The sequence below is a fragment of the Camarhynchus parvulus genome, chromosome 12 (assembly GCF_901933205.1).
Source record: "Camarhynchus parvulus chromosome 12, STF_HiC, whole genome shotgun sequence".
Classification (NCBI taxonomy): domain Eukaryota; kingdom Metazoa; phylum Chordata; class Aves; order Passeriformes; family Thraupidae; genus Camarhynchus; species Camarhynchus parvulus.
The window spans coordinates 9583552-9599150 of record NC_044582.1 but is presented as its reverse complement, the minus strand read 5'-3'; the positions used below and the strand labels follow the sequence as shown (position 1 = coordinate 9599150).

Below are 15599 nucleotides of genomic sequence, written 5' to 3'. Positions count from 1 at the left end.
CAGCCCAATTAGCCCAGCTAATTCCTCCCTTCATTTGTGGGTCTCTGGGCCATGGGGCAGCAGCATAAGGACCAGGACTGCCCGGGATGATGCTGCAGAAGAGGAAGGGAAGGTGCAGGCGGCCACTGCTGGAATTTGGGGATGGCGGGCAAGGGAGATATTTGTGCTGACATTTAGGTTAAACCTGAAGAAGAGGATGAATCTATAGTCATTTTTAATGACTCTGGGCTTCTGAGCACACCAGTGGTGACACCAGAAGCAAACACACACTGGGGAACATCAGTGACCGGTCAAAGAGGCATTGAACCCCCCAGCCAAGCACTCATTTCTTTCTGGAGCAAAGCTCATGAAAGGCAGGAGGGGCTTTACTGATGACTGACACTGGCACCAGCAGCATGTGGCTGTCCCTGACTGCCTAGGGAGATGAGTGTGTCCCTGTGCTGCAGGCTGTGGGTCCCCATGTCCCCCACCCACCACAGCTGAGGCGACACGTGGCCCTGAGCACGCAGTTCTGCAGGAGCAGAGCCACCATCTGCATGTCCTGGTCCTCACTGCACGTGTAAGACAAGCAAAGGATTATACAGAGACCCAAAGGCAGCACAGCATCATCTCCCAGGGCAGGAGGGCAAAGAGGTGCCCAGGGAAAGTACAAAACTACGGTGCTGGTGAGGGGATAGAGGTTTTTGTACAAAGAGCCCAGGATGAGACCTTCAGACCCCACACAGGTGCCCTGGGATGTGCCACTCACCTGGAGCCCTGGTTTGGGTGAGATGATGGCAGGGGGGTTTCCAAGAGCCCCAGGTCAGTCAGGGGGGCCACAGGAAGGGCTGCCTCCACCTCCAAAGCCAGCCAGCTCCAGCCACAGGAGCAGATTTGCTGGATTAGCACTGTCCCAGGTGGCAGCGGTGTATGTTATTGCTGGAAGGTTCACATCTTATCATTTAATCAAATAAAGTGCATTTGTGGATTACACAATCACTTGCAGGCCATGATAATCTTTTCCTGGTTAGCTCTGCTCCAGGACTGAGGAGGCAAACAAAGACATTTGTAGCTGTCGTTGGGGGCCCTGGCTTCCTGCCAGAAGCTCTTACTCCTTGGGAAAACTGGTGCCATTTGTGTTGAAGAACACACTGGTGATGGTGAAATACCAGATATTTATTTATTTATTTATTTACTTATTTATTAGGTCAACCAGGAGGTTTTAAAGTTTTTGTTCCCTGGTAAAATAATAAAAACAATTTTAAAAATAAAAATCCTGCTTGCAAAGGGCTCAGAGTAAAGCACCAAGGTGCAGCAAGGGCTCTTTAGGAAGACACCCTCATCTCCATGACTTGAAAAAAGCAATGAAAGCTACTTTATGTGTAGAACTGACAATTTATTTAAATACACTTTCTGTACCTATCATAGTGCTCACCTGTTTGATGCTCAGCTGTGACTTGCTCTCACATGGCCATGAGGATGGTGTTTGGCGCAGCACAAAATTGGGGAAGATGAGGGTCTTTTTCCCTCAATTAAATCTTCCCAGAAACCTGATCAAAATTTGGTTAAAATTTGACTTTCTTAAGGATTTGAAAGGCTGGTAAAAGAAAACTTTATTTTTTTAAGATAGGAAAACAAGATCAAAACAATCTTTGTTTTATTGACACTATGGCAAAAATAGTGGATGTTTAATACCTGCCGATGATGTTCTTGCTGGAGAATAGGAAAACTGCAAGAGAAAACATGAAAAACATGCAGTTTATACACACACTAAATGCAGAGAAAATATGTTTTCAGCATCCACAGTACATCAGCCCTGCCAGCCCAATCTCTCAGAAGACTGGCCTCAGGGTAGGAAAAGGCTAAGGAAACAATAAAAAACAAAAAAGCAGCCTAATTTGTGTGACTTTGGTGTGTGTGCTGGGCTCCTGCTGACCCCATACCCCAGGGATTCATGCCCTCCTCTCTAGGAATGTCTCCCCACACCTGCCACAGCCACCGACCCTGCTGGGGAAGGTCCCCCTGTGAAGAGGGTGCTGAGGTGACCGGCTGCTGCCCTGGGCTTCCTCTGCTGGTGCTTCACTGTGGGACCCTGCAGAGACTACAATGCAGTTTGGAGGTACCCAGATTTACAGGATGACATAGCTTTAAAGACAAGGATCAGGAGCTAGAAAAGATCAGGAGCTGGAAAAGAAGATGTCCCTGCAGCATGCAGAGCCTGCAGAGACACTCCTGCAGCATCACCGCAGCACTGTGCACTGCCTCCCAGGCATTTGTGCCGTCCCACGGGAGGAAGGGCCAGGATGTCCGAGGGGTAGAAGTGAAGCTGCCCCAGCCCTGGTTGGTTCCTGTGGACCCCAGTGAGTGGCAGAAGAGTCAGGAAGGTATCTACCTCTCTGTGCTTGCAGCGTGGCAGGTTCAGCTCCTCTGCGTCTGACCAGCAGCTCTGAGCAGTTTGAAAGGTGGTGGGTAAAATCAAACTGTTTAAAGCAAGTTAACATGAGCCACCCAGGAAAGGGGCTGATGGGAAAGCCACCTAAACCCTCCTGTGAGCGTCTGGAGCTCCTTTGGTGGGTGTTAACAATCACACCTCAGGACCCCCACACCAACACATGCACTGCATTGCTGGCACATCATGATGCTATTCTGCACCACATTCCCCAGGCACAGCCACTGATTTGCCCACTGCTCCCAAAGCTGCCTGCTCCATGCACCCACATCACCCCCAAAAACACAGGCAAAACACCAGCTTTAGCAAAAATGTTTAATCTCTCCTTGATGCATGTGTTTATTTACAAGTACTAAATCTGAAGAACATTAAAATAGGAAATAGCAGGATATTTACACGATCAAAGGGCGCTTGACCAGCCACGCTGGCCTGTTGCTTCAAGTCTGAAACAATCACAGAAAGGGAATCAGGACTCCGGAGTGTGATTCTTTTTTTTCCCCATTTAATTTTCTAAAACTATCAGAATTCTCTGCCTCTTTCCGGGCCCACCTTGGGTTTCCCCTTGCTTCCTTAAAGGACAGCTTGTTGTGCGCTTTGGGAGCGGGTGAGCCTGCGGGGTCCCCACCTGTCCCCCTGCTCCCTGTCCCCAGGCTGGGCCAGCTCTGGATGTGACATGGGGCTCCTGCTAGGGGGGACACTGCCAGGCTGGACTGCACATCTTTTAACCCCAAACTGAAGGGAAAGGCAATAACAGCAGGGAGGGACCCCCTTGCTTGCAGTGCTGGGTGATCAGCCCCGCACAGTCCAGCTGCCTCTGGAAATGCAGGCTCACAACAATGCTCACATTCTGGGGCATGGGCTACACCAGCAGTAAGAGGGGTCTTGTGGATGCTTCCCAGCTTCTCCACACCTATTCCCCTTCCGAGGCAGGGTCTGACAAGGCCAGTTCTGACCCCACCAGGCTGGTCAAGGAGGGGTGGGCAGCTGCCTGGCACAATTAAGGACGCTGGGCATCATGCGAAAGGCAAAGGTAGCACCAAGAAGTGCCAGAGGCTGTGGGCAGCGCTGCAGTGCCCACCCCACTGGCCAGCACCCTCCCTGTTAGGGGCAGCAAGGGGACACCCAAGCAGTGGGGAGCTGCTGGGGTACCCTTCAGTGGAGCAAACCACAGACACCCCAAAGCTCTCCAGGAGCAAGCCAATGGGAACTCATCCCAAGGATCACACTACAGGCAGTCAGCATCACCGGGGGGCTGGAGGAGTCAAGTCACAGCACAAGGGGAGCCCAGAAAGCAGAGCCACACCATGGCACTGCCAGCCTGCCCAGTATGACCTCTCCAGGAGCCTCTCTGCTGCCCAAATCCATCTCAGACCCACCATGGCCAAAAAACTCATCTGTCCCTCCAGGCTGGCTGAGGGAGCACCCACAGCACTGGTGCTGGGAAACTTCCAGGGAGGTGTTCTTAGAAACACATCTCCATCCCCTCTCAACCACCACAAAACCCACATGCTTGACTGTCCCAAGAGCAACCAAAGCTCCCCAGGACACTCTTACCAGTGCAACAGGCAGAACCCTCTCCAGTCCTGGACAGAGACCCCAAAGGCATCGCTCCCCTTCCAGCACGCCGCAGCGATCACCGATGCATTGCCGCCATCCTCCGCGCCATTTCCAGGGCCTCCACCAGCACCACGCAGCCAGCAATGCCACAAGGAAGAAGTTTTGCACCAAAGGGAGCTGCAGGCACCCCTCCACCCCATCACAGCAGCAGTGAATCCTACAAAGGGACCCCCAGAGGGTTCTGTCCCACCAGAGCACCCAGAGAGATGCTGGCAGCCAGCAGTGGCCCCAGCACAGGGCACACAGCTGTCCTTTAAGGCTCTCCAAGTACCACATTTCAGATGTGAACCTCTAAAGTCTTTCTTTTTGCTGTTTCTTTTTTTTTTTTTCTCTCTTTTGGACAAGAAAGTGGCAAAATAATTTCAAATTAAAAAAAAATAGGTAACAGGTCTAAACAAACCTCTAATATTCAATACTCGCAGTTTCTTTGTTTTATGGATTTTTTTCTTCTGTTTCATAAAAAGATCAACTCAGACTAAAATCTAGCACAGTCATGCAACAGCCCACAGCTCTCAGAAATCCAGCGACAGCTCAGGGTTCGTAGGTTTGGGAAACAATTATAAATTCTTTTTCAAACAGTTTTGCTGTTGTGGTTGGATTCTTTTGTTGTCTTTTTTTTTTTTTCTTTTCTTTTTTTTAATCAGCATCTTCTCTCCTTTCCCTCCTTATTAAAACAAAACAAAACCAAACAAAATTACAACATAATGAGAGATGTGCAGGCTTCAAACGGTTGTTCTGCATGGTGAGAAAGGCTTGGAAGCTCCTTCCACACCATTTGGTATCCTTTTTTAATTTTTTTTTTTGCAGTGGTCGTTTGTTTTGTTTTAACTGGCTGTGTAAATTCATCTCATTTTTATATTGGTTCAATTCTCCTTCAGTTAACTATACAGCACCCCACTGGGGCACGAGAATTAGATTGTAACCACATATATATATATACACACTTTTATTATTTTTTTTTAATTAAAAACTTCATTATTTCTCCCTCTCCCCCCCTTAACTTGCAATTTAAGGGAATGGACAGAAATCAGCTGGGCTTCTCTCCACTTGGATTTCGACAGCCATCCGCTCCTGGCAGAGTGTGGCCCCATGTGCTGTGGCCTGGGCAGTGACAGGAGCTCTCAGTACAGAAAAGGAAAGGGTTTTGCTCTTTTTTTTGGACGTTTTTGGTCACCTGCTGCCATTCAGGGCAGCATTCAGCACCTTTTCATCTCTGGAAAGGACAAACCCATGAGGAACTGACATTTCCAAGGGGGAAGCTGAGGAAGAGACCTCAGGTCCCCAGTGAAGCCCCATCAGGGCAGAGGCAGCGGAGGGGAGACGGGGTGACAGCAAGGAGAGAAAGGGGGAGAAAGAAGGAAAAGACAGAGAAAGAAAGGTCAGTCTTGGGTGGAAGGTCCTGCACATATTTGGGCTCCCCAGGTGGAAGAGCAGGTGACAGCCCCATGGCAGCCAGAATCCCAGTCCCTGCATGGGCTGGGAACCCAGTGGGGTTTGCCTGGGGGATCCCAGTCAGGAGTGCAGAGGAGCTGCCTCCCCTCTCACTGGGGATCTGGTCTCTTCCCCTGCATCAGCACAAAAAGATGATGGGCAAAAATAAACGTAAAGGGGCTTTGTTAAGGCGGCTCCAGTGCCAAAGAAAGTGACACAAAAAGCCAGGCTGGCTCTCCATGAACCCTCCTGACAGTCCCCAAGGCCCCACAGCCATCCTCCACCCCACATCATCCCAGAACAGGCAGGAGCAGGCAGCACTGCCCAGACCACCCCACGGCCATTGAACCAGGAAAACAAGGACAAGCTCAACAAAACACCAACCATCCTTCAGCAATGACCCAGGAAAAGAAAAACCAGCCTTGGGATCTCCCTTCCTCTCTGATTTTGACCTCCAGAACCACTCAGCAGCATTAAAATAACAGCATCTATCCAGCTAACAAAACTCCCAACTTTTTTTTCTTCAATTTTTTTTCGCACTAAACAACATTCAAATAAAACATGGCACAGGACATATTTTAGAAATATCAAAGCTCCCTTTCCTGCCCACCCCTAAAGCCCCAACCCCAAATCTCCCCAGCATCAGTCCTTTAGCTTATCTCTTAAAATCGTTTTTGTTAGTTTGTTGCAAAAAATTCAGAATATGTTTTCCCCTTCCATTTTTTGTTTTAATTTTTTTCCCTTTAAATTAAAAATTTTGTTTGTCTCGTGTAAATTGTGCAAATATAGCAGTTAACACTAGTGGCAGAAGGCCAGAGAGAGAGAGAGAAGGGGGCAGAGACAGAAAAAGAGAGAGGAGGAGGAGGAGAGGGGGTGGACAGCTGGGGGGAAGGAAGGGAGAGCAAGTCAAGTACAGTAAAAATAGGAGCCCACCCACCCTCCCTTCACCAAAGTAACAACAACATCCAAACGCCTTCCTAGGAAGCCCCGCGGTCCCGACCCTCCTGTGCAGGCTCAGGGGCTCTACCCAGGCCAGAAGCGCCCGGCAGGTCCGTGGGGCAGGCCAGCCCCTGCTCCTCCGCCCGCATGGCCTCTCTGCAAGGTCCCTGCTGCCTGCCGTGGGGCTGGGGCTTTGTCTGTGCCTCAGGGAGTTCCATGGCCGCTGCTGACGCCGCCGCTGCCCTCAGGGTTCGTGGTTTGTTCCGCTCAGCGCGAGGTTTCTCTGGGTGTCCGTGGGGAGCTCCCGCGGGCCCGGCCGGTCCCAGCCCCAAAGTCTTGTGCCCGCGGCTGCCGCTGGCCGGTCCTTCCTCCCTCCCTCCCTCTGTCCATCCGTCCATCTGTCCGTCCGTCCGTCCTGCCGCCCTGCTGCCGGACGCTGGCGCCGCCGCCGCCTTCTCAGCTGCTTAAGGCCATTGTGTCGATCGCCTGCTCCAGCTTACTCCGCAGTCGCTGCCTCCGCGCCTGCTCATCCTTCTCCAACGCAGCTAAAATCTGGGGAGAGAGGGGAGGAGAGACAGTGAGGAGGTGCCCTCCTACCCAAAGGGGCTCCTTGTGGCCTGCTGGCTCTTTGACGGCATCAGGAGACGAGGATGTGGCTCCATGGGAAGTGTTCTTGTGCCCCAACACGGCCAAAGGAAGTGCAAGGTGAAAGATGCCACTGTGAGTGGTGCCATCCACAAATCGAGCCCACTGGGACCCCCAAAGGGTCTGCAGTGACACCAGGGACCTGCCCAACACTAATGAGGAGCCAACTTGCACGAGAAATGAAGAAAACACAGTCAAACAGAGGGTGAATCTCAAATCCAAGCCAACAACACCTTCCCACCATGTCTGTGACTCCAACAATCCTGTAATGCCTTAAGGAAGCAGGGGTTGTGTTTCAGAGACCACAATCAAACCATGAACTGGTTCCACATGCACAAAACCACCAAATCCACAAGGCTTCATCTGCCACCGGTGTTAAAACCTGTCTCACTTCATCCCAGATGGGGCGCAATGGCGTGCTGGAAGGGGACATCAGACAGATGCACCAGCAAAGCCTGGGGGCCCCCACTCCTGTTCAAGGGGTGCACCCACTGACACCTGAGAATTACTTTCCTCCCTTGAAATCCTTTCTCTAAACAAGCTGCTGATAAGGATGACAGACTGCAGGCTGGAGGGACAGTCCCCTGCCCTGGGCTAGATGTGACCGTGCCCCCAGGGCTGGGGAAGGACTAGTGTAGAGGATGAGACTCAGAGCAGGGAAAAGGAGTAACAAAGTGTAAAACAAAGGGGCAATTGCCCTCCCGGCAGCCAGGAGTCTCGTCTCAGTAACATCATGCCAGCAGAGCAGGAAAGCTGATTTAAAAAAACAAACCTGACAGAAATCTCATCTCTTCGGGTGAGCTAGTTGAGAGAGCAAATTTTTTGCAATTATATATCAAGGCATCCGTCAAAGGGGACTTGATTAACCATTTCATTGGCTGCATAATTGGAAACCAACTGTTGTATAATTAATAGACTTACTAGGAGGCAGGCAAAGTCCATCAGGAGCCCTACAGGTAACTTCTTAATGGGGAATCAGCTCCCTTTGATTAAGAGCTGCTGCAGCACTGGTGAGTTGTTGAGAGGCAGGCAGAGCATGCTGAGGAGCATCCACCACACTGCCACAACCAGCCTCTGGCCACCAAGAGACTGGGTCTCCCCCAGGCTGTTTTGGGGCAGGACCAGGCTGGCCCCTGTCTCCTGGGGCAGTAAGAGATTCCTGATGGGGAGTCTCCTTCCAAAAGAGAATGGAAAGCTACATCTGGGCACTGGTGTCAGCTCCCAAGAAGGGGAAAAATCACCAGCATCAGCTGAACACATCTGATTTACCTCCTCTGGCAGCAACATCCCAGGACAGCAGATGGACTGGGAAGAACTCATAGATTCTGCCACAAACCTGCTACTGGGAACACTCCCCCCCATCCATCTCCACAGATGCTCTCAGCCCTCATTATACACACAGAGTGAAATACCTGTAGTGACACACAGAAATCAAAACCCCACATGCCTGAAAGGTGCCTGAGCTGGAACCAAATGAGATTGGTCAGAGAAGTGAAGGGAAGCCTATTCTCCCTACCTGCCTCCTCTGCCTCTCCCAACCAGACAGAGGTATATCCTGGAATGCTGAGGTGCCAAATGATTCCCAAACTGCCCATGCATTTATTTACTCTTATCTCAGCATTATGGAAACAATGCAGTCAAAGAAAACCTGTGTTGAATGTAGAGACACCCAGGTTTGTCACCTGCTGTAAGGAGCCAGGACCACTGATTACCAAGATGCAAGTACCCAAATGAAAATTAATTATGATTTTCATTCACAGCCAATGACAGCATATTATTGCACTGAACAACAGGAAAAATTATTCTCTCCCATTTTGCATCAAAGAGGGTGCAATCGGGCTGCATATAATTGTGCTTAACGATGAAAACAAACAAAGGGAACAGCTGCGATTTATTAATCCCATTACAAATAATAAAAGAAGTTCCTGAGAGCTGTGAACACACTTGTGATGCTCAGAGAGCAGGCAACAGCAAGACACTCAACAGATGTCAGGCTGCTGTTGGCAGGCAAGAAGAGGACCTGTGCCCCTAAAGAGCAGCTCACTAGTGCTATGGGTTCATTTCACACGGTCCCCTCCATGCTCTTGTCCAGGACTTGGAGGATTTATTTAAGGATTGTGGGACTTTTAGCCGGGAGGAAGTGAGCACTGGATGATGGCTCAGGGATGATAGCTGGATCACAGCAAATCTAGATCTTCCAGACTGCTCCACTTTCACTCTCATGGTACTCACAGACCTGTGTACAAACTGTAAAACTCCAGAAGCCCTTCATGGCCAGCCCATTAGCCAGAGCAACAGGGGCCTGTGGGATGTGCCATCCAAAATCATCTAAGGACTGGCATAGAGGTCCCACCAGCATGGTCATCAGTACGTGGCCACCAGCTGCATGGTGACCACCACACAGCAACTTCCCAAGAACCAGGAAAGCCAGGATCTCCTCTTCCCTCCTGCAAAGCACTGAGTTCCATAGGATATCGGCCACCATGATCCCAGAGCTGACCTTAAACCCAGGAGCCAGGTCTGCTACAACTTGCCCATGGACCCCTTAAATTCACACCTCAAAGAGGCAGTGGGAGAAGCCTCTTTGGATTGCTGCATGGTACAACAGGCACCCCATTTCCTCTCCTGGCTCTGAGTGGGAAGGTGTTCTGGCACTCTGTCACTTAAATTAGCCACCATTCAAATATAGTCATCAACCCCTTTATTGGGACAATAAAATCTGTACTATCATGCTATGTGTATAGACCTATATTTTACTGTTGTTACATATTTTATTGCTTTAATAAGATGTAGGCTGTGGATTTGAGCAGAGTTTTGAGAAATTAACTTGTATAAATTACAACAGAGGAGTTCTTAACCATCCTTAGTGACAACCATAAAACAAGCACTGAAGAGACCACCACATCCTCTAAGACCCCTGGTGAGAGGAGCCAAACACGACCTGTACAGCTCCACAGCACTGGTACCACCATGGTGCAGTATTGGTGGCATAGGGGATAGGGGAAGCATGCTGAGATAACGCTGGGAACTCTGCAGCCTCATGGAGCTCATGTGCCATATCTGTAGAAAAATAGGTGTTTCCCACATTACTCACTACAGAAAATATGAGAAATGAGCACTGCCCACTCCAGCTCCTGGCTTCATGCCTCCCAAACCTTTCCTTCTCCACCAGCCCAAGCACAGACATGGAATATGTTACTATTCCACATTTCACGGTGTGTTTTTCTATAGGAAAAAGCAGGGGACTGCAGAAACAAGGACAAAAGGACTCAAGTGGCAGCTCAGGCCTGACTGTGCCTCACCATATCTTACTTACCTCATCCTTGTACTTGGTGATGTAGGAGTAGATCTCGTGCAGGGCACTCATGCTGTTGAACTGGCTGAGGTGTAACCGTGACTGCTCCGCCAGGTACGCGCTCATGTCCTGGTCACTGATTGCTGGCATTTTAGCTATATCTGCATAATATCTGCAGGGAGGAACAGAGGGGTGGGTCAGAAACAGGGACAGGCAGGAAGGGATGGGTCCCCACCATGATGGTCACAGAGAACAGCCACTGGAAAGGCAGTGAAGAGCATCTTTCCTCCAAGCAGTGACATACAATCACCCATTTTAACACTGCTCACTACAAGGTCTCTGAGCACCCCACAGAGCAGTCAACACAGTTAAGAATGTGCTCCTGATGGAGCAGCACCCAGCTCAGTCGAATTCTGCTCACCATGCTGGGAAGCCAAGCAATCTTGCTCTAAGGGATTTTCCACCCTCTCCTAAACTACACACTTTTTGTCCTTCCCATCCCATTGGCATGTTTTTCCACCAAACTACATGCACCAGGACCCTCCACACCTGCAGTAACACACAAGGTTTTGCTACTATTCTCCTAAGGTCACCATGTCCCTAAAGCCAACAATGCCCCTTTGCATTCAATTAAATACTTGGGTTGTGAACATATGACAAGGTGACATCGTGCCCCTGCAGCAATACACGTGCTGTAGTAGTGGAAAAGCAGAATATCCAACAGGATGTTGATCACAACCTTGAGAGGACAAAGCTGCAGCATCCCATTACAGCAGGAGACTTACACCAAGCAGACATACCAGTGGACTGGCTGCTGAGGACTTTTTGGAAGCCAGGGTTGTGTCCACAGGCCTCGTTTTAAAAGAAACCCTACCCACAGCAAACAAGCTCTGGCTGCTCCCAGGGAGGAGTATTACCAGCATTTCCACCTGGAAATACAGAGTGCCAGCCTCTCTCAGGTTTGCTCTGCTCCTCATGACTCCCCACTTGGTAAAGTTTCTGGTACAGTGATTAGCACCACTTAGCTGAACGCTGAGATGGAACATTGCTGAAGCACTTGGATAGGAGCAGATGGCAGCAAGACCACTTGAGAAGATGAATATGAGGATCCGCTCCATCCCATTGCACTGAACTCAACTAGTGATAAACCACTTGGGCAGTTTTTACAAAGAGGCTCATTCATACCCAGAAAAAGATGCAAGAGAATTTCTGGATGCTGCCAGGAGAGCAGTGGTCTGAGGTGAGGACCTCTGACTAAACCAGGCATCTCCTACACCCCTAGAGAGATCTCACACCCCAGAGTGACATCCCCTAAAGCAGCAGTTTCACACTCCAGCTGTTATCATGACATACAAGATGGGAAGAAACTATCATTTTTCAATACAAGCGTGCATGGCCCACATGGACCAAGATTCCAGCCACACCATCCATTTCCAGAGGACACCTGTGACCCCAGCAGTAGTCCCCTTGGGTTTCTCCAGGTTTCCCTCTTCCTAAGCCCTTCCCTGTGCTATTCTTGCCTCAGAATGGCAGGATGCCCTTTTTTCAGCTGGTGCCTGAGCCACAGCAGCAGCCAGACCTGCTGTTGGGACTGGCAGTCCCACTCAGCCACCCCCACATCGCTCCCATCCCTCCTCTGCAAAGCTTTGTGACTATAACTGTGCCAAAAGCCAGAAATGCTGATTATGCCATAAATCCCTGCAGCAGAGGAACAGTAGTAGACACAGTCACCCCCTGCACAGGACATCTCTGCCCCCTGCTCATCTGCCTCCGGGACCATACTGGAGGTAAGTAATGGCAGGAGCATCTGTCACCACTGAGATCTCCCACCTCCTCCCCAGGGATGCAGAATGTCTAGACCAATGTTTAACTCTGAAAAGGTTTGATACCTTTTTTCTTCCAGGCACATACACAGAGCTGAATATTTTTGTCATAGAGATGGCAAGGTCAGAGAGATTCACCTTATGAAGCTTGTGATGTTCCTATGGGACCCCACTCCAAAGCCCCATCCAGCCCCATGCAAAGAACTTCCTCCTTTTACAATGCAGCTCATCTCTCAGCTCAGGCATCATATTTCAGGGGCACCTTTCCTTCTGATCCAAGCCCTTCCTTCCTCGAGGGAAGACACTTGTCTTTGTACTTGCCTGTGAAACAGCAATCATGCCAACTGTACAACAAAAATATCTGTGTACAGACAGTACCCAAGGATGATTTAGGCTACACAGTTCCACTCTTACAAACAAGAGAATATGACATTTACTGTTGTCTGGACATCCTTCATTTAGTTCATTCTGTATTTGGTCAAGATGCTGAAAAAGGGCCCTCAGTTAAGAAAAAAGAATCATCTTTAGCCCAGCACATCATCACCAAGGAAAAGTTGCAACAGCAACCTCAAATCTGCCATTTTTTAAGTTTCAAGAAGTTCCACTCCACAAGTGGAACATGTGCAACATTTTAACCGTAGCTCTATTTGGAGGGCTTTGGAGGACATCTCCTAGGTTTCTCTCCCAAAAGGATACAGCTAAACACAGCATTATGCCTGAGTGCATCAATTTGCAATCAGTCTCATTCAAACCCTGAACCTTTAACACTACATTAATTCAGCAGGACAGAGGGACATCTCTCCTCAGCTAACAGGGAAGGTGGAAGCTGTTGGAAGGTGTCAGGGGACCTGCTCCTCTCCCTGCTCCTCGGCACAGAGACCAGCCTGAGCACTGGGAAATGATAATTTTCAAGCATTTCAGCAAAACCTGCATGTATTGTTGTGATACAAAAAAAGCACTTCACTAGTCCAAGGCTGAGTTCTCACCGCTCTTCAAAAGCAATCAAGCAAGGTGTTAGTAATTCCCTAGTACAGACCAAGTTTTTACAACAGAAAACATCAGACAACCTAATAGTGGAGGTTGCTTTTAGCACCCCTTAAGCAAGTCATAAACGGCTCTTTAAAACAGTCATTGCAAACTCATTCCGGGAGACAATCATGAGAGAGCATCATCCCCCAAACAAGAGGACCACCTTGTGTGAGCATTAGGACAGTCCTGCTTCAGTCAGCTACCAAGAGGAGTCCTCCCAACAACCCACATCCCCACATCCATGAGCAGCCACTGCCAAGTCCCCCAGGAGAAGCAAGAAGCCAAGTCTACTCACCTTTCTACCCAGCTCTTGTAGTTGGGGATGTCCTTGGCATACAGTAGTTTGTTGGAGGGAGAGTCCTTTCCTAGCTTGTGCTCAGAAGTTGAGCAGGAGTCCATGAATGTCTGAGCCACCACGGATAGGCAGGCATCAGTAATACTGTTCTTGTGAATGTCGAACACAAACTGGGGGTTCTTAATCACATTCACCCAAAAACGTAGAGGTAGACTGAGGGATGAAGGAAATAGGAGTCAGCACCTGAATCACACCCTGCAGGGCAGCTGGCACATACATACACCTCCAGTTGTGGAGAAGGAGCTTCCCATGACCCAGAATTGGGCAGGTTGCCTTTCCCAGCATTCCAGGGATGCAAACACCCTGGGTAAATGGGCATTCCCCCCCTGCCCACCCCAACAAGGCTGCACTTCTCCATGAAGAAATTCCTCAGCACTGCCAACATCCCCAAAGGCAAACCAGGGCAGTGCAGATCTGTGGTTTCTCCAAGGATGCACACTCACTGGAGAGACCTTGCTGAGCCCACGGGCCAAACCAGACATGGTCCCTTTCTCCTACATTAATAATCTTTTTGAAGGCACTGTGTGGCATTTTACACATCTCCCATGGCAGAGGAGGGAGTTAGCTGGACTCCTCAAGGGACTCATTAGCACATTTAACACCAGAGGAAAATTTAGGTGGCCTCAGATGCTGGAAATAAAGCTCTCAGCTGCAGAGACAGCAGGTCTCCTGGCGAGCCATCGACTGGCTGTTTGCTGCGTACTGACACACACATGCCACCCTCCATGGCTCCACTTCCCAATCCTGCTGGCCCTCTGCTCTCCTAGGAGCACCTCAGAGCCTCCCCCACCAGAAATCCTCCTCACTCTGTCATCCCCCAGCACCTACACTCAGTGAGTGCTTTTATCTTAAAGAAAACACACTTTGTTCCCCAGGACTTTCCTAATGAGGGTACTGGGTGCATGTACATATTTCATTTGTGAAGGGAATGGCCTGGAGAAATTAGCTCCACATGTCGAATTAGCGCCCAGAGATAAGCACAGGCATTAGTATGCAAGAGCCCGCGTGCCCAGCCCCTGAAGAGTGGGGCTTTTTTCCTCCCTTGCCTTTCACTCCTTCTTTTAATATAGGAAGCTGAGTTATAAATCAGTTCCAAGCACTTCCACGCTCTCACATCTCCATTTAAAAATGTTTCTTTTCCTGGCCTGCTAATTGCAAACAGTTACTGAACTACACAAAAGCGATTTGGCTGCCATTTAATAAATGCCAGACACGGGGAACATACATACCCGTCTCCAGTCACAGTAAAATTAGAGAGATGAAATCAGTGAGGCAGCAGAAATGAGAAATGCCAAAGGGGGCAGAGGAGCCAGCACCTGCCTCAGCACAGCACCCAGGAGTGCCACAGGCTGCCCCGCCCCAGCGTTCAGTGATCAGCAGAGCAGGGGCTGGCTCTGCGGGCAAGGGCAGGGAGGATGTGCACACAGAGCTCTGCTGGCTTTGTTTGGGCACGGCTGAGTGACAGCAAGGAGTGTGGAAACACCTTCAGGACAGCAGAGATGAGAATTGGGGCTGGCATCCCTGGAGGAGCCCGGAGGATGGAGAGGCCAAGGTGAGATGGGAACAGAGCCCTGAGCACTGCAGCCATCAGGGGGAGCGTGGTGCTTGGGATCTGGGGAAGGGCTGAGGGAGAACGGCATTCCTGGGATTTTTTCTGCGAAGGAAGGCATGCAAGGGATTTACCCACACTCGAAATACAGAGATATGGGCCTCTTTTGTCCTGGATCATTTCCAGGTTCATATTTCTGCTCCCTGCAGGAGGGTTTGGAAGCTGGGATGTTGTTAGCCCACCCCCCAGCCCACTGTCCTTCTCCATTACCAGTTACTCTTCCAGGTGTGCCTGACATCATAATCATTGATCTGATGCTTATCAGCTTGTTCATCCAGGAAATCAAACATGTATTTGATGGCGAGGGCAGTGCACTCCCACGGTGAGCTGTGCTAAAGATGGTCTCAAACAGGTCATCCACAAATTTCTGCAGGGTGCCCTGGGGAGGAAAAAGAGAAAAGGGCTGCTCAGCAACACCCTGGGCCAGC

At 49.9% G+C, this 15599-nt stretch overlaps 1 protein-coding gene across 1 annotated transcript in view; it reads right to left on the bottom strand.

Moving 5' to 3' along the window:
* Positions 1-2729: 2729 nt before the first annotated feature.
* Positions 2730-15599, bottom strand: part of PLXNA1 (plexin A1) — a 114160-nt gene continuing 101290 nt past the window's right edge. The window contains 5 exon segments of the mRNA XM_030957063.1: positions 2730-6967; positions 10377-10527; positions 13503-13715; positions 15382-15475; positions 15478-15550. Coding sequence (XP_030812923.1) covers positions 6872-6967; positions 10377-10527; positions 13503-13715; positions 15382-15475; positions 15478-15550 — 627 coding nt within the window. The 3' untranslated portion in view covers positions 2730-6871.